The sequence below is a fragment of the Cydia amplana genome, chromosome 11 (assembly GCF_948474715.1).
Source record: "Cydia amplana chromosome 11, ilCydAmpl1.1, whole genome shotgun sequence".
In the NCBI taxonomy this organism is placed as follows: domain Eukaryota; kingdom Metazoa; phylum Arthropoda; class Insecta; order Lepidoptera; family Tortricidae; genus Cydia; species Cydia amplana.
The window spans coordinates 18,502,070-18,520,838 of NC_086079.1; the positions used below are offsets into that span (position 1 = coordinate 18,502,070).

The 18,769-nt window shown below is 39.4% G+C and overlaps 2 protein-coding genes across 2 annotated transcripts in view; both read right to left on the reverse strand.

Moving 5' to 3' along the window:
- LOC134652092 (GTP-binding protein Rhes) overlaps positions 1–18,769 on the reverse strand; it is a 93,063-nt gene that overhangs the window by 14,210 nt on the left and 60,084 nt on the right. The window contains exon 3 of the mRNA XM_063507255.1: positions 321–514. Within this exon, the coding sequence (XP_063363325.1) occupies positions 321–514 (194 nt within the window). The remainder of the gene's footprint in view (positions 1–320; positions 515–18,769) is intronic.
- Positions 4,141–5,677, reverse strand: LOC134652521 (uncharacterized). Its single transcript, XM_063507719.1, has 2 exons — positions 4,633–5,677; positions 4,141–4,261 (listed from the first exon to the last, which is right to left on the reverse strand). Exons 1-2 carry the CDS (start codon positions 5,605–5,607, stop codon positions 4,256–4,258), a joined length of 981 nt encoding a protein of 326 aa, XP_063363789.1. The 5' UTR covers positions 5,608–5,677; the 3' UTR covers positions 4,141–4,255.

Consider the following 18,769-nt stretch of genomic DNA (forward strand, 5'->3'; position numbering starts at 1 on the left):
CATTTATGCGGGTTAAAAAAAAATCTAAACAAAAAACAACTACAAAGATAATAACATCTCTAGTTAAAGTTAAATCTCATCATAAAGTTAAATCATCTCTAGTTAAATTAGTGACCTAATGGAGATATCGAATGCCTACCTATTTCGTGACACTTTATTTTCACTATGTTCTTTTTGTGTAATTATGTGTATTGTCTGTGTGCTTACGAATAAAAACTATTCTATTCTATTGATAAGAAAAACCTAAACTCTTAGGAAGGGGCCTTCTCAGCTTGGCAGCATGGGTATTTGGTTAATTAGGTGTAGTTCAGAATGCGTACCTGTTAAGAAGGAGAGCCTCCTCATGGCCGGGAAGGGGTGGTTACCCGAAGTGTCCAGCAGGTCCAACTGGTACACCTCTCCCCTGATCCGGTACAGCTTGCGGTGGAAGTCCTCGATGGTGGGCGTGTAGCTGTCCTCGAACCTGGTGCCGAGGAAGCGCGCCACCAGCGACGTCTTGCCCACGCGAGCTGATCTGGGGAAGAGCGAGCTGAATGAGAAATTGAAAGATTTATAGAAGAAAGTGTTGAACTCAAACTTAACTAAACTTGAGTTAAATAAGATATGGCAATGAATGTAGGTAGATAAAAGATACGTACACAAATAATTATGGCTGTAATGTGAATAACTTACATAAATTGAAATATTTAGTGCAAGTGTAATAGGTAGAGGTGTATAGGTACGTTTATATTCATAGCGTTGGTTACGGAAAATAGCTTTGAGTAAATCCTGTCCTTTAGCTTTCAAGATATTCTCGTTAATACTAAACAGACAAGCTTAGCGTATAGTAGTAAACGAAAAGAAAATTAGAACTGCCAGTGCGTGGGTCGCAGTGTGGCTCCTCGTGTAAAAGGAAGTCTCGTAAAAGGCAGAGAAAGAGCAGCTTATAAAAGACGAGAAAAGGGAAGAAAGGTTGTCAACAGGTAGTCATCCCACTGATTAATCTGAACTTCAAAATAATTAGAAAATATTCGAGTCGGTATTGAGTAGCATTTTATTATTTTTCTGTATATCGAGATTTGCTGGCAGACAATTTAACATAACTATATACATCCTTTTAAGAGTCTCACGAACCCTCCGCCAAAATGCCGCTCACGTTTAATCGTAGTTACACTCTCATTGTAAAACGACAAGCTGAAATAACATGAAACTTAGCAAAAACATTTAAATAAAAATATATGGAATAATTAGTTTTTGTTTCTAAAAATAACAAACTATAATTGCTGTAACTAGACGCACTAGCTGAACTATAACTATTTATAACTACATATATACTACATACATATACATACATATATATACTACTATATTTTATTTGCTGAACTATTTATAACTACATTTATAAGTACCTACTCGTGCTTATACTTTATATGACGGCTTTTTCAATCTACATTGTCTAAGGGGCCGCGACCGAGCCGGTGCGAGGGGGGTCGTTGGCTGATCCACTTGCTCATCCCCACTCCCCGTATCCCTTCCGGGCGTGGAATAGCATTCTATGCCCTCTTCCTCCCCTTCCGCCATACTGAGCGCCGGCGAGGCATCGAACGTCGGCGTCGAAGGTCCCGCCGTCTCGCTCCTGAGCCCACTGGTACTCGCTCGCGGCGTTGTAGGCTCAACCCTGGGTTCCGGTGGCAAGTTTGGAGATGGGTTCGTGGCCATTGTCTCACTACTTTCCTCGCTACCTTTTGGACAGACTATAGAACTCCTCGCTCTCCGTTTCAATTGGTCGATATGGCGGTGAATAATGTTACCCTGACAGTCGGTTATGTTATAATCCGTATCACCTAAAACCCCGGACACCTTACCCGGTTGCCATTTCTCTCCTTTCAGATATCTACGATACCAAACGCCCTCACCTATTTCCATTTTTCGTTCCGACCCTCCAGCCAAGCGAGTTTGCCGCTGTTGGTTTTTAGTCACCTTCAAACTTACATCCGGTTTTAACAAATCTAAACGCGTCCGCAATTGCCTACCGGTCATGAGCATCGCGGGGCTCTCGCCTGTGGAACAGTGCGCCGTATTGCGATAGTAAATTAAATATGTGTTGATAGCGTTTAGAATGTCGTTTTTTTCTATGACTGCTTTTTTTATAACTTGCTTTATTACTTTAACCGAATTTTCTGCCGCTCCGTTAGAGGCCGGGTGATAAGGAGCCGTAAAAATATGTTCTACCCCGTCTAAGGCTAAAGAGTTCGAAAATTCTTTACTTGAAAACGGCGGGCCGTTATCGCTTATCAATTGTTTAGGTATTCCCCACCTAGCCCACAATTCGGTTAATTTTTCAATGGTTGAAACGGCGGCCGTGCTAGGAACCTGGAATACTTCGACCCATTTTGACATAGCGTCCACTACTATTAAATAAGTCTTTCCGTGAAAAGGGCCCAAGAAATCTACATGTATCCGAGTCCATGCTCGCGTTGGCCACGGCCAGCAGCGCGGCGGATGTCGCGGCGGGGCGCTCGCCACCGAGGCGCACGGCGCGCACTCGCGACACGCCGCCTCCACCGCCTCGTCGAGTCCCGGCCACCACACATAGCTACGGGCCAACGCTTTGGTCTTAACTATACCCATGTGAGGTTCATGTAGAATTCCTAAAACCTTATCGCGGCACTTCTCCGGTATTACTACCCGGTGCCCCCACATGACACACCCTAGCTCGTCATATAGTTCCGACTTTCTATTAAAGTATGGCTTCAGCGTATCAAAATCACAACTATCCGGCCAGCCCTCGCGAATAAAAGTTAAGACTCTAGCCAAAACTGGATCGCGCATAGTGTAGCACTTTATCTTATTATAATCTAACAGCAACGCGTCTTGCGCGAAATGTAGATATGTTTGCTCGGGAATAGCATCACCTGAATTATTCCGTGTCTCATTGGCATTAGGTAATCTAGACAACCCGTCCGCACAGTTATCCTTTGTATTCACATATTCGATTTCGTAATCATAAGCCGATAATATTATTGCCCACCGCTGCATCCTGCTAGCTGTCATTGTCGGTATACCCGTATTCGGTCCAAATATTGAAACTAGTGGTTTATGATCTGTGCGCAATGTGAAATGACGTCCGTAAAGGTACTGGTGGAATTTCTTTACACAAAAAATAATACCTAAAGCTTCGCGGTGTATCTGCGAATAATTCGCCTCCGCGCTGTTTAAAGTACGAGATGCGTATGCGACCGGGCGTTCGCCGTCCGGTCCAATTTGGGTCAAAACCGCCCCCACCCCCCGTGGTGACGCATCACAAGTCGCTATCAATCGTTTACTTGGATCATAATGCCTTAATACTTTAGCGCTCGACAGCAATTGCTTTACTTGCACGAAAGATTCCCCGCACTCCTTACTCCAGTGCCACTCCGCCTCCTTTTTTAATAGTTTATAAAGAGGTGACAATATTAAACTGAGATTTTTAATAAACCTACCGAAAAAATTTACTGTTCCTAAAAATGACCTTAACTCCGATACGTTACGAGGTTGTGACATTTGCAGAATCGCCTTAATCTTTGTTGTATCTGGTTTGATGCCCTCCCTAGACACTACATACCCTAAGTATGTAACTTCCTTAGCAAAAAAAACACATTTATTTTTCCTTAACTTCAAACCGTTAGTAAGTAAACGCTGAAAAACCGCTTCTAAAGCCTGTAGATGTTCCGATTTAGTTTTGCCCCCGATAATAACATCGTCTAAAAATATTTGTACATTAGGTATGTTACCCAATAAATTCATCATAATACGCTGAAATATCCCTACACTGGATGATAAGCCGTACACCAGTCTATTATACTGAAACAACCCTCGGTGGGTGTTTATAACCGTATAACGTTTAGACTCGTCCAATTCAATCTGGTTGTACGCTTGTGAAAGATCAATTTTACTAAAGTACATATTGCCATTTAAATTTACAAGTACATCTTCTATTTTAGGGAGAGGATACCGGTCGACCAACAAATACGGGTTTAAGGTAGTCTTATAGTCTGCACAAATTCTAAGGGAACCGTCCGGCTTATTAATAGGTACCAGTGGTGATGCCCAGTCCGAGCAGTCGACGGGCTCGACGACGCCGGCGCTCAGCATGGCGTCCAGTTCGGCGTCCACGCGCTCGCGCAGCGCGTACGGCATCGGGCGTGCGCGATGGAACACCGGTGCTGCACCTTCCCGCACCCTCAAAGTCGCCTTGCCGCCCTTGTACCGGCCCAGTCCGTCGCTGAACAACGCCTCATATCTGCCGAGCAAATTCACAATGTCTTGTTTACCTTTTCCGCTAGCCTCATCTATTACGTAATTACATCTTAACTTAGGTATTTTTATGTTTAGTTCGACCAACCACCGCCTGCCCAACAAAGAAGTCGCACCACCCTCAATAATGTACAATTCCAATTGTTTACTACACTCACTGTAGCTCACTATGGGTCTAATAATACCTAAAGGTCTAATAGGTGGCCCAGTGTAATAATTGAACACAGTTCTATCGGGTTCTATATTTATATAGGAAAAGTATCGGTCATATGTGGCCTTACTAATACAAGAAATAGCAGTACCCGTATCCACTTCCATATTGATAACTGTATTGTCTATACATATCGGTAAACTCACCGCCGGGTAGTTATTTAAACATAGGTGATGTAATTCTTCCTCGATGTCTCCGCCGTAATCCTCACTCTGCTCGTGATCGGCCACCCCATAATGCATGGCACTCCGCGCCGGCGCCGCCGCCGCTGCCCCTCCGCGCCGGGCCGGCGCCCGCGCTCCGCCACGGCCCGCGGTGCCCGGTGCCGCGCCCCAGTCCGGGCACACCCGCCGCAAGTGGCCTGTACGCTGGCACTTGCTACACACATAGTCCCGGAACTTGCAAGTCGCGTAATTATGGTTGCGCGCGCCACAGGCCTCGCAGTGCCTCTCTTGCCGGCCATTAAAATTTGCGTTTCGCCGCTGTTGCGTAACTACCGGCGCCCGCGATTGTCCTCCGCTGAATGTACTCGATGTCGCCCGACTCGCAAACATCACGGCCTGCGCATCTCCCGTCCCGCTCGAACTCGTTACCTTTGCCTGCTCCACTAACGCCGCGTCCCGCTCTGCTGCCTCCAATGAGGTTGCAAGTTTGACTGCAGCTGCGAAGGTTATGTTGTCGTCCTCCGCAAAAAGCCGTTGCCTAATTAAGTCGCTCATTAAGCCACAAATGAATTGATCCCTTAGATTTCCATTTAGCTCCGTGCCAAATTTACAATGCTTTGACAGCTTTTTCAACTCCGCCACATACGTAGATACATTTTCACCTGCATTTTGCCGCCTTTGTCGAAACCGGTATCTTTCCGCTAGCGACGACGGTGTTGGCTGCAAATGATTTGACATTAACGTCTTTATTTGAGCTAAGGTTAGCTCCGATGGCTTTGTAGGACTGGCCAAATTCTCCAGCAGCTCATACGCCTCATCTCCCATCGCTGCAATTAATACCGGCACTTTCATGTCGTCTTGCACTTTGTTGACCTTGTAGTACATTTCCACTCGATCCATGTACGACGACCACGCGCCATTGCTGACGTTAAATTCTTGTAACTTGCCGATAGACATTTAAGTTTATTATAACTTATTTCACACGCGAAATGATCACTACCTGTCGCCACTGTAGTATCCTGAAGGGACCAGGGAGCAGATATAGGGATATATAATAATAGGCACCTTACTATTCGAGAGTTTATTCCGGACTGTCACGAGTACCTGGATGACACACGTCAATCGTTAAGTCTATATCTACCTACATACATCACAGTTAACATATAAAATGATTGACACAGCTGATCGGTCTTTAATATTTTCATAAACCTAAAACTTCAATTATTATGTACAAATTTTAATTAAAATAAATACATACAAGTAAATATAATGTATGCATTCAGTAAATTATTTTTAACTAAAAGTAAAATATTCACACGAGAAATCCAAACAACAAACAAAAACTTTAACTAAATCATGTTTCGTAAAGGGCCATAAATTAGAAAAAGTGATTGGCTAAACCAAAGAGGATAGATTGGAATAGAGGGTTGTTGACATGGTGAGTTTGTAGTCACCGTAACTTGGTTGTCATTTGTTGATGTAGCATTGAAACTAAAAACGAAAATGTATAGAAATATCAAAAGAATGTTTATATATGGTTAAATTATTTATATTTGTCTTTATTATTATTATTCTGAATGATTTTGATCTATGTCCTTTCATTGATATGTGTTGGGATTGTTAAATATCAAACGGTATCTTCAACACTTACCAGCCGAGTATAAATTAGGGAGGTGTGAAGCCATCTATTCGAGAATAACTTTTTCTAGATTACCGAAGCACGTATTTCCTTAGACTTTGCGTATCTATTCCGAGTTGCATTGCATCTTTGCTAAAAATACTCAAGAATGGTGCTCGAGTTCAAAGGTAATAAATTACAAAAATCTTATTCTGGAACCACTTCAAGTGCGTCTAACGCGTCAAACACGTCTGCTTAATGGCCTGTTAGGTTATATAAACCCCAAGTTGAAGCTGGGACGGGGGATTCTATTTTTATCCGTCGGATTGTCACGACCTCTGGCTCACCCGTAGACGTTAAAACAAAGGTGATATTTTGACAGTTGAATGTTTGACGTTACGTAGTTACTATGCTGCTTTTTGTCAGACTGTTCAATTGTTAGTTTAGTGTAAATACTTACGTGTGTTTTGGTGATTTTTGTGTTTTAGAGCCAGATTAGTGTCTGATTGCATGGTCAATCAACCGGAAACGCCTAACCTAGCGGATGTTAAACGGGCTTTTCCGGGAATCCAGTAGAGTGTTAGTACCAGGTCGGGAGAAGGGCCTGGCGTCAACCTTTTTACCAACACAGGTGACGAACATACTTCTTACGTTCTCTTCAAGGTCTGACAGAGGGATGTGAGGATCTCGCATGTGGATCATTAGGAGTAATCCTTACTCACTGAAATTTGTTAGTAATTGAAGAAGCGTGGTCTTGTTATATATATTTATATATTCACATCATATATTTGGATAGGGCGCCTTATTCGTCTGCACCCTTGGCTACGGCCTACACAACGGAGGGAGGCAATTACACAGACACTAGGGTTTGCAATACCTCGGTTTTGTCGGCCGAACGCTTACAGCTTAAAATTAGGGTTCCTCTCACACACACTCCTCCCTGTAAAGATAGAGGTTCGCCTCTAGATTTACACATTAGAATAGGTGAAATTGGGGTAGAGTAAGGGTAGAGTCATTATTTGGGTGTTAGGCTTATTTATTTTTCTTTTCACATGTAATTTCATTGCATATGGTATTAAAATCAGTAGAGTGTTAATTGTTTTAAAGTACAAAATATATTAAAATCTAGTTTCAGTAGCATATGGATGGGTTGCTGGGACTCGTACGTTAAATATGATTTAAAGGTAACATATTTTTATATTGGGAAAGATAGGGGAACAAAGTTATTTGAGGACATACTAAATAATTTTGTTATAGGGAGCTAGTGACAGGCGGAGCAGTTCACTAGTGACAATTGAGCTTTTCTATTATTGGGGTAAATAAGGGTAATTAAGTCATATTTGATATACGATTGTTTCAGTAATTCATACATTAAAAATATATTCAGATGAGTTTCTTGGCGTTTCTTCTCGTCTGAATTTAGATAACGAAACGCTATTAAGTATATTTTACATAGTGTTTAGGAATACCTATTAAAAATAAAACAAAATAAAATGGGTATTATTTAGTCTAGGGACCTGTCTTCATCCGGGCGTGACAGTAGCTAAAGTATGTTTGTACGTAATTATTAAAATTTGCCATGTTTACATAAACTTATTTTCCTTTAGCGAAGGGATATATGGAAGGAAAATATACAATTTAAATTACAAACAGCAAGGGCTTACTACTGTTCACGGTAACTGGTCACGGTAGGGCCCGGTAGGAGATAAATTCTAAAAAAAAATATATAATTTATTATTTATTAATCTTATGATAGTATTGCCTTTTATAAGGAGATGTTTTACAGTAGCTATATTTATAATTACATAGGGTATTTATTTATGTAGGGTTAATATTTCAAAATCCAAATCTAATCAGTCTGCACATAAAAGACGATGGGTACTAAGGTTCACAACGTATTTAATACACTAGACGATCACATGGCCAAATTAATTTATGTTTCTTAATTTTTTTTAAATAATTCTGGTTCATTTTTATTAAAGTAGTTTAAATAGTAGAGGGTTAAGGTACATTGCAAAAAGTGTGGAAGTTTTGCGATACGTTTACTGGCTCTATTTTCTTTGTATTACAATTCCTAGCAACTAAATAAACTAGTACCAGACATATGTAGATACATATATGTCATTTCAGCAAGTCGTTTTAAAATGAGCTACGATTGTATGTTGTTCGTGTGACTCTTACGTTTAAAATCTTACGAATGTTAAAATTATGAAAGCGAGTCTAATAAAATATCAGATACTCATTTGCATGAAATTACATAAGAAATCTAATATATCTGTAATTTTCCCAAAAGATAAGCGCTATTTATTTAATAGGACTTCAAAAGAAGCAATTTAAACACCCTTTTCACATTAATTGAGAGCGAGTTTTCTCCAAAAGTCGGGACCCAAACATTAACGGGCAGTTAAACATTTCGTCGAATTAAGGTGTTCCGTCAAACACAGTTCCCTTACCCTGAGTTTCTCGAAGCCATAATAGCCGGTTTTATTCTAAGGTTACCATCACGAGTGAGACGCAGTCGTTAGCGAATTGGCTGTGTTAAAAACTCATGGTAAGGGCACTTGTATTATTTGTTTAGGATCCGCCAAGTTTTTAGCATCGGCTGAATGTTTACAGGAAAAACATGAATCTCGACAAGTATGTTAAACGTGTTTTTATATTGGCATTATGTGTTTAACTACGTCCATGTTTAGGTATGTGTATTTTTTATGTCAATTCGGAAGATTACTATGAGCTGGATAGAAAGGCTACGCGTCTACTGCGTTACTTAGGTAAGTGGCTAAAGCAGCCTACGGACGCCAGGGAGTATTAGTTTATATATTATTTCTAAAATAGAAAATTAGAACCCAGAATATCATCAAATCATTCAAAGAAGCCTCTCAAATTCCATTAGGTGAACCGAAAGTTCAACTGACCCCGAGAATGACTCGCGATTCGAGTCACCAAGTCTAGGAAATTCACCAGCCACACGAATATTCACAATTAACAATGCTATATTGAAATGATCTATTACTGTGTTATAGGTAGCACATTGGCGTGATCGAACATGTAATCGTAAAACATAGGTATATTAGGTTGAAGGAACGAGAGTTGAAGTTACGCACTGTTGAGTGCGTTAACAAGAAAATCATCTAATGACAGCTAGATTTAGAAATTAGTATTCTTTTTTCGTACCCATAGCAAGATGATCCGCCAACTGCAAGATGGACCCAAGAGTTTCTACAAAGTTTTTATTTGAAGTGAAAACTTCTTTAGCGGCGCTGCCGCTGGGCACTTTTAGAGGTGGGAAAAAAATGATAAACTCGATACTGCGTAAGGCGATCACGTAACCGTAAGCCCCGTAAGGTGGCCACTCATAATTTACATGGCATTTAAATCAATAAAGAAAAACTGAATGTTATTTGACATTTATGTTGCGGACTCCTTTTCAAAACCTATACTTACCTTTTTACACACTCTTTACCTATGTTCAAATAATTTGACGTTATCATGGCAGTATGTAAATAAACATGTCAATGAAAAAGTGTGATCTTATTTGAGATAATAATATATAAGAAATAAATAGAATACCTCCGCTAAACGTATGTATCGTGTTACCGGACGTCGGTAACATAGTGAGGTAAGTTTTCACTTCTATCGGCACTCCCGGAGTGCAACCCGTTGTTAGGGTTCCGTAGCCAAATGGCAAAAAACGGAACCCTTATGGATTCGTCATGTACATATGTATAATCATTATCAGAGTACTGCTGCTGTCGCTGTTGCACTGACATCAGATGCAGTAAGCCGCTTACGAGGCCTGCCGCCGTGTCGAGTCGAACATAAGCCCGGCCTGCTTCATTACCAAGATAGTAAAGTCAAATTATCGGTTTTTCACTAATTAGTGTTTTTGGGAATTTAGCACGTATTTCCACTTAAATCCGACATTGCGGTCGTTTCCTATGTACCTAGTACTGGTAAAAAAGATAAGACGCAACTTTGTCTTATAAACTCATGCAAGTTTTAAAATTTTTATAAGTAAAGTTAACTAGATAGAAAATGTATTTCCATAAATTGGCGATAATCTTAGACGGTTATTTGTCTGCGTGTAAGCAGGGTCTCAAATAAAAAATAATATGTTGACATTAGATAAAAAGAGGAATCTTTTTATCTAATGTCAACATATTATTTTTTAACTTGGATAACTCTGATAATGCGGGACTGGCTTGTCTATTAGACCGCTTCATTTAAAACCGCTCCGTAGTCGGATTCATAATTCGTGTTTATACATATAGCCGGAGTGGCGAGATTGGCAAACTTGAGCAGCGATTTGTCGTCGTCAACGAAACTAGAGACGGAAACCATTCAATATTACATACCAAACTTATCCGTTTCTATTAGATAGCTGAAAATATGTATAATTTACATAATAACCTGATTTAGTTACTAAGAGCCAACAGGAGTGGTCATTTCTCCATACAAACGTACTCGACTGTTTCCTCCGTGGGTTTTGAAGCTAGAGCAATGATTTTTTCAACACAGATTAATAATATTAATATTGTCAATATCTGTGTCGGACCGTTTTGCTTTTTTTGATATTTTTGTTTTTTAAGGCGCTAGAGCCCTAATGCCAAAATGGCCTAATTGACTATGCCGCAATGAGAGGCGTGCTATTCAAAACTGACATCAATTAGTCAAAATGTCAAAATGATCTAAAGATTTCCAAATTTGGTTACGATTGGTTAAGTTTTGGAGGAGGAAACAGTCGAGTACGAAACCTCGATTTTTGATATTTTTACGCAGGTTTTTTCGCCTTGTCCTTATCGCACTAGTTTTAGGAGCCGCTTCCGTTAGCGAGACGGGTATATTTACCTAAAATATTTAAATCTTAGCTCCTGTTGGCTCTTAACATACTTTTTTATACCACGTCATCAGTAAACAAGCATACAGCCCGCCTAATGCTAAGCGAATCATACTGTAGTACCACCCGTACCACCCTTCCAATTCGTGATACCGTATGTTATTCGCCGATCGTTTACTAATAAAGTCAAATCTTTTTTTCAAAAACCGTAAATTCACCCGACTGTCGGTTTAGTACTACATCTATCATAATGGTCCACATAGGTAATTAGATAAGATACGATAAAAGATAGTTTATTCAAGTAGGCATAATTACAATGCGCCTTTGAACGTCAAATAAAGTTACACCGGCTCCAACCCTACACCTCTGCCCCGAGAAGATTTAAATCCCCCTCAATTGGAGGAGGGTATCCCATAATGGGACCGGCAACAAACTCGGCGGGACACATCTTTATAAAAAAAAACATCTTATAATTAACATGCATTACGAGAAAATAAGGAAAAAATACAATTTAAATTACTATAGAATTCATGCAATTACGTATACACATAAGGTGTAATAGAAATTTGGTTTAAAAAATATTATACATATGTACATGGAATCATACAAATACGTAGCTCTTTCAGAAAACATATAAAATTCTTACAAAAGGAAAAGAAAATAAAGTTATTAAAAGAAATGGGAAAACATATTATACAACCAACCAGCGTCCAGTACAACAATGGGTTCAGGATGCTGTTGGGACTGCCTCGTTTTTGCAGCGCGTCCGGTATGTTCGCGGAGGCGCACACTGACAGCTTCGGTGCGATAATACGCAAAAGAACTGCCTCATTGATGCGTCGCGTGCGTGACAGTTCTAACAGCCTCTTGCGCCTAGTGTTAGAGTCACCTGCTTGCGCCTTCTGGAAACACTGGGACGAGGTGCATATGGCTTCCAGAGGCTTAGTATATAAGTTGTTATAATTTAGTATAATTTGTTAATTTTGTTATAATTTAGTATAGTTTTAAGTAATTAACATAATATTAAGGGAATGTATACTAACACTATGGACATGGTCTGAATTAAATAAGTTGAATTGAATTGAATTGAATAAATCTGATTAATTATTATGAATTACCAACATAAAATATTTGATGTGCTTTCTTACCTGAGCTGTGTCACCTATAATAACATTAATAACGCTATACATAATACAATGTTTTTAATTGCTACTAGTTTTGATTAGTTTCTGGTTTGGACCATATATGTTTGTCTGCATTAGGTATTCAACACGTAATTTAAGTAGGTATCAGTACTATTAGTAATCTAATTTTTGGTGTTTAATTACTTATAGCAGTTATAGCTTTTAATAAGGAACCCTTAGGTTACCGTTCACGTATCGTTAAATATCCATACATCTAATAATCCGAACCGAACCGAATTACATATCTCCCAATATAAATGTCTATTCTTAGAACCCACTGGAACCTTTAATAAAGTTCCATACATAGGTCCAACCCTAATTAATAACAAGTACCTAATAACAACTTTGGTATATTAATTATGTACATTTAAGAATCGAAGAATTATTTATGCAAACACAAGTAAAAGCTAGTATTGACAAACATAATAATAACTTCATCGGTTTTTTAGATATTGTTTTATGGCTTGGCTTTTATATCATTCATAAAATAAATTAACTGACAATATTTAAGATTGGCAACATTGCGAGCTGTTAAAACACAATGTGGAATTGAGCCCCTGGGCGTCTCAAATTGCAAATTGGAGTTGCAAATCGATGTAGAGTTGCGAAGTAAACCGAAGTAGATGCAAATGTCGGACAAATACTTGTTGACGCGCCGCGCCGCGGGACCCGACTGGGGTAAACTTTGCCCACCGCCGGGTATTACGAACTCCGCCAAGTTTAGTTTCAAAATACATTCAACTCTAATACAATAATAAATACTTTTATTATTTAAAGTATTAAATAAATCAATGTTTCCGAAATAACAAACTACTACACTAAGCACAGTGAGCTGCGAAATTGCATGGAGAAATTATGAATGAATTCGATCATTTATAAAGTCGCCGTGCACGTTTGGGGCTGATGGTACCTAAGAAAAGAAGAGAAGTATTCCAGGTGCAACTAAAGTGCGCTTTGTACGAGCTCTTTTCAATATTTCAGTATGTTGCCGAAACGTGGAGCCACAAATAGGTAGACGTGGTAAGGATTGACACTTTAAGATGTAGTGTTGGCGAAGACTCCTTCGTGTACCTTGAACAGCTAGAAGAACCACCAAGCTGTCAATTTTAACAGAGCACAACATTCTACTCGGCTCTCCACAACGTACCATGAGCGAACCCTTAGATTCTTCGGACATGGGTATGCGGTCTCCGACGCAAGATGAACATGTTCCCGTCTGAGATCGTCGAACACTATGGAGAGGTCGGCTGGCGGATCTTCATGCGTGATCCTACTTGTGATGAACATCATTCACAAAGTCCGTTTCGCTTTAAACTTCATTACGTGCAAACCAGATCATTAACTTAAGCAGCCTATAACAAACAGACCTGTTCCAATCCCTACCTAACCGATCAACCAAACCAGTTAAATTCAACATCAGTACCCATAACAAGTATGTGTAAGAAGGGATCAAGGTTATAGTGGGTGGTTAAGCGGTCGGTACGCGTTGGCAATTAGCCTGCAGCGCTGAGGCTCGAGGCTCGAAATTGCCACGTTCCTGCAAGACAAATTAGTCGGCAACAACCTCAGACTGACTAGGGGCGCCATAATAACACTACTATTTTGAGAGACACAATGAAAAGTTAAAAAGAGAACAGCGTCTAATGTATTATTTTTGGAATTTGGAATGAATGGCCTTCCATTGAACAGTGAATGTAAATTGCAGCTTTTGATTTGGAAAAATGAATAAACAATTATTACCTAAGTACACTCAGCATCAAAACTATGGTATCGGACTTCACGTGAAAAGTTTCAAGCATTCTCTTATAACTTAAAAAAATTGGTGAGTCTTTAAATGAAGAACAATTACACACGTCTGTGACAGATACTTTTACACGGGAACTGCAGAGATCATACCTTGGATTATACATTTGGAAAAAGTAATCTAGGATCGCAGACGCTTTTTTTGTTTCACTCGCTACTATTGATGATGACTGTAGGTACCTACTGTAAGACTGTAACTTCATAAAACATTGATTAAGAATTTGCGCATATGTTATTATGAAACCCAAAAACCACCGCCGTATGCTAATAGATTAGATATCAAAAGCTTCAGACTTTGATGTTTATTTTCATCAAATATTCTCTTTACCTCGAGTTTGTATAATTAACAAACATATTTTTTAATATTAGGTTTTACCTATTTCGACTTCGATTACAGCATTCAAATCATATTGCCTGGTTAAATATCACATTTAATATCCATTAGATGCTATTTATTTTCAATAGTAAGTATATAAATATCTAGCAAAATTATTTGATTATGAGACGTCTTATAAAATTTAGGATACCTCATGGTAATCCTAGTCTCAACCGATGCTGTGGACTCCTTAGAGCACCTAAACACACTTTACCTGAAACATGGATACGTTTCGAAACCTAAGTCCGGGGAGCAACGTTCAATATAGGCAACAAATATTCCAGACTGGCAACAACCTATGTTTGGCAACAGCGCTTGAAGTGGCGGCGACGTGGAGAATTAATCAAATTGGAATATGAAAATAGAGGAATACATAGTAACGTAGATCGTTGAGCTTTTGAAATAGCTTATGAAAGTGATACGCAGAATCATTTGGTTTCATAAAAGTAATAATGTTGCCAGGCAGCGTGATGGCAGGTGGACCAAAATGTTAACGGGTTCTGGGTGAAAGAATAAGCGCGTAGCGTCATTTAGCTCTTTGGGTGGACGACATTCGGAAGATCGCGGGGAACTTCTGAATGAGACTAGTCCAGGACAGGGATAAGTGGCGCACACGAAGAGAGGCCTATGCGATAGCAGTGGGCGACAAGAGGCTGAAATGATGATGAAAAGAAAAGTTATAATCAAAAATGCAAAAAACGCCTTCTATCAACTTCTACCTGAATGCCTCTAGACTATTATATACTTAACATTTACCTAGTAAAATGTGCACCAGCAGCTGCCTATTATCGATTTCAACGGGTTGACCCGTACCTACACTTCCTTGCGATCGTGCATTGACTCTAACACCAATTTAGTGTGGCGCGCTTTGATGTGGCTAGCCTAGCCAAACATATGTAAGGTAACTACCGTTATCGCTACACTGTTACCGTCCTCCACATGTTTAAAACAGTGATATAACCCGCTTTGTAATTTGTAAATAGTCAATTTCGAACCCGTATTGATAAGACATAAGGCTCCAATGATGGTCAGTGAAGAGTGTTCCAGTTAGGGCCCCCCACATCTAGCGTTTCCCGAACGTCGACGCCTCACCAACGCCCGCGCGGCGTCGACGCCGCGCTCCCGCAGCGGCGACGCGACGCTGCGGCGCCTCTCGAACGTCAACGCCGCAACAACGGCCGCGCGGCGGCGACCAACGTCCAGTCAGACGCTCCGACGCTCGACAGCCGCCACTGACGTCGAGGAGGCGCGGCGCTAACGCGGCGCCGACGCCGCGCGGACGTCACTGCGACGTCGACGTTCGAGAGGCGCCGCAGCGTCGCGTCGGCGCTGCGGGAGCGCGGCGTCGACACCGCGCGGGCGTTGGTGAGGCGTCGACGTTCGGGAGACGCTAGATGTGGGGGGGGGCCTTAGTAGTATAATATAAAGAGATGCCTTCAGGTGCCTGATAATTCTACCTAAAGACCATTTTCTGTCTTTGCATATAATTCCCGGGGGAACGATTTAGCTACGACTAGGTATATAGGTACTCTAGCTGGAGAGATAATTACAGTACATAGAATATTGTTAGATAATTGTGATGTTAGAGCTATCTACAAATATGTAAAAAACAGTTGTCGAAAAAGTATTTTATTTCCATCGTTCCAAACAACATACAATTTCAGGAATATTTATATTTGTAAGCAAAATAAAGTTTCGTTTTGGTTACCTGTAACCTTTTCCAACTTTCTACTTGGGTAAGGTTATGGTCTGGCAGACGCAGGGGTCCGAATAATTAACATAAATCCGCAGGCATATGGAAGCACACGAGTCGGCCTGTAGTAAAATAATTACTTTCTTTAATTAGTTTGGGTTAATGATCCTTAACTAGCTTTAAAGAGATTCTAAAAAAAAACTAATTTAATTTCTTTTATTTTAGCTTGTACAAATAGATTATTTCTAACATATTATTCTTTGAACATATTAGCGAGCGTGATGGTTACCTTTGCGTCGGGGGCAGCCCGGGACGGGTTTTAGCAGGTAGTTATTTTTTATATATTTAGTTTGTATTTATATTTAAGTTTCTACAATAAATATCAAAGTGTATTAATAATTAAAATATTATTTGATCTTATTTTTATTTTTTATTTTATTTTATTTATTTAGAAACAAACAGTCTCGTATTGCTACATTGGATACAATAGCATTTAGTAATATTGTAGACTTACAGTTTTCTTAATTGGATTATATAAACCTGAACATCAAAATATGAAAATACATAAGAATACATAATACATAATACATAAATCTTATCTTACGTTAACGTTTTATGAAAGATACTAGTCTTAATTAAGGCAAGCATCTCTCAGAATATGTAAACCCCACCAAAACATTTTAATGTAAAATGACGATAACATTTGGCTCGCCCTGTCAAAAAATTATCAGATCTCATGTAGAGCCAAGCTTCTAACTCTTCTACGCCCGTACCTCACAAACTCTACACCTTAGCCAAATTATACGGCTTGGCCGTTTTGTTTCGTTACCTACTACAAGAAAAGAACTATTGTATGTATAACAGAAAAGTAATGAATGAGGTCAATAAAATTTCACCTCACGCCCATGTGACGATTTCAGCTCGTATATCATAAAAAAACCAATGGCTTAAGTTTAAAGATGACATGTGGTGTGTGACGAGGACTGCGACGTCCACCTTACCAATTAAAATATCTAGTTCTAGACCCGATTCTCATTCATGAATGCTTGTTATGTTAGTAACCAAGTGCCATCGTCACCACTTGATTACATGCAGTGGCTGGCCGTAGTGGCCGTTAGTAAACGTATCTATTTCGCGGCTCGCTGATCAAAGGCATGACGGACTAATCCGGTATACCTACTGCCTACCGATACTACTATAGTGTCGCTGCAAATTAGGTGAAATTAGAAGAAGGTTAAGTCTAAAATCAGTTAACATTACGACCCACATACAGCTGTGTGCAATATGTACAACAACAGTCGATGAGAAAATTAAAATTAAGGGAGACCTATTACTTTAGATCCATCACGCTGAAACTAGTTTTATTAGTCTTCTGCTTTACTTATCACTAGTGATCGGTAACAACCTTTTAATTTCAAGGCAGCGAGGTCGAGTAAAGGAAAGTAACAATTTTGAAGCAAACTTTCAAGTAAAGCACACATAAAGGTTATAATAACCTTAATTAATGTATTCAGCTGAGTTTTACTTTGCAGATTCGTTTAACGCAACAATGTCTCCGAAGCTCTGGAGGATTCTGGCCGGAGCCGTACCGCTTCAACCTGGTTCTAATACCTACTTCTAATGAATTACTCAACATTTTGGAACTTGTTCACGGGTACTAAGATTCAAAATGGTTTAATTTTATGTCTCAAGCCGTATTTAGATAGGTTTCTTTCATTCATTTTGTTTATGGGGTTCTTTGAATTATAAAATTTCTCAAATCCTTAAATGTTCCCGCCAGTCGGCTAACAAGTAATATTTAACTATTTTCTAAAAGTAAAATTTATTTTAATACCCAAATTAGGTACTGCTAGTAGGCTGAACAATATTTTTAAATGTAAGGTATTTATATTTTAATATTCAAATAAATGGGTACTTACTTCATAATTAAATTCTTAGCGTAAATTTAATATTAAAATGTGATAATTTGTGTCCAGGATATGTTTTGTAGGGCCATTGAGTGTCTAACGCTAACTGCATTTTTTGGATATCGCAAGTTTCAAATTAAGTTGCCGAGTCAGCGTGTTTATTTCATGCAGCAACGTATAGTTCCTAAATTAATACAGCATCAAAGTAAATAAGTAAGCAAAAATTATTCGAATATCGATCTAGAATTACTACAAGATATGAATAATTTACTTTAGTGGCGTGATTTCAAACTACATTTGTATTTTTTTGGTCGTTATGTGTGTGTATTCTCAACAACTTGTTTCATGTATTATTATGGTGGAAGTGTAGTCGAATGGAAGATTATGCAGCTCGCGTGCACTTATTCATGAAGCGAGTGGTTTCAGCTCGAAGCAGTGCTGCATTAGTTTTTGGTGTCAACACGTACTATTTTATTTATTGAAAAGTATGAAGAGAATTTGTTTTGATTCGAGTTACCTATTTAATATTATTTGTAACAATATAGGTAAGTATTAGAACGGGTTTTTGGGATCTGCAAGGGTTATTCTATTGTTTTAATTAAAGGAATAATGGGCGTACACCCCATAAGGCTATACTTGAATTTACAGCCTTTTAGAGCGATGCGCGATGGTTCAATCGCTCTACTCTTAACCCACTGAGC

What these genes read in the sequence shown, in the direction of transcription:
- LOC134652521 (XM_063507719.1), bottom strand. Translation starts at nt 5,607, where the DNA reads ATGTCTATCGGCAAGTTACAAGAATTTAACGTCAGCAATGGCGCGTGG.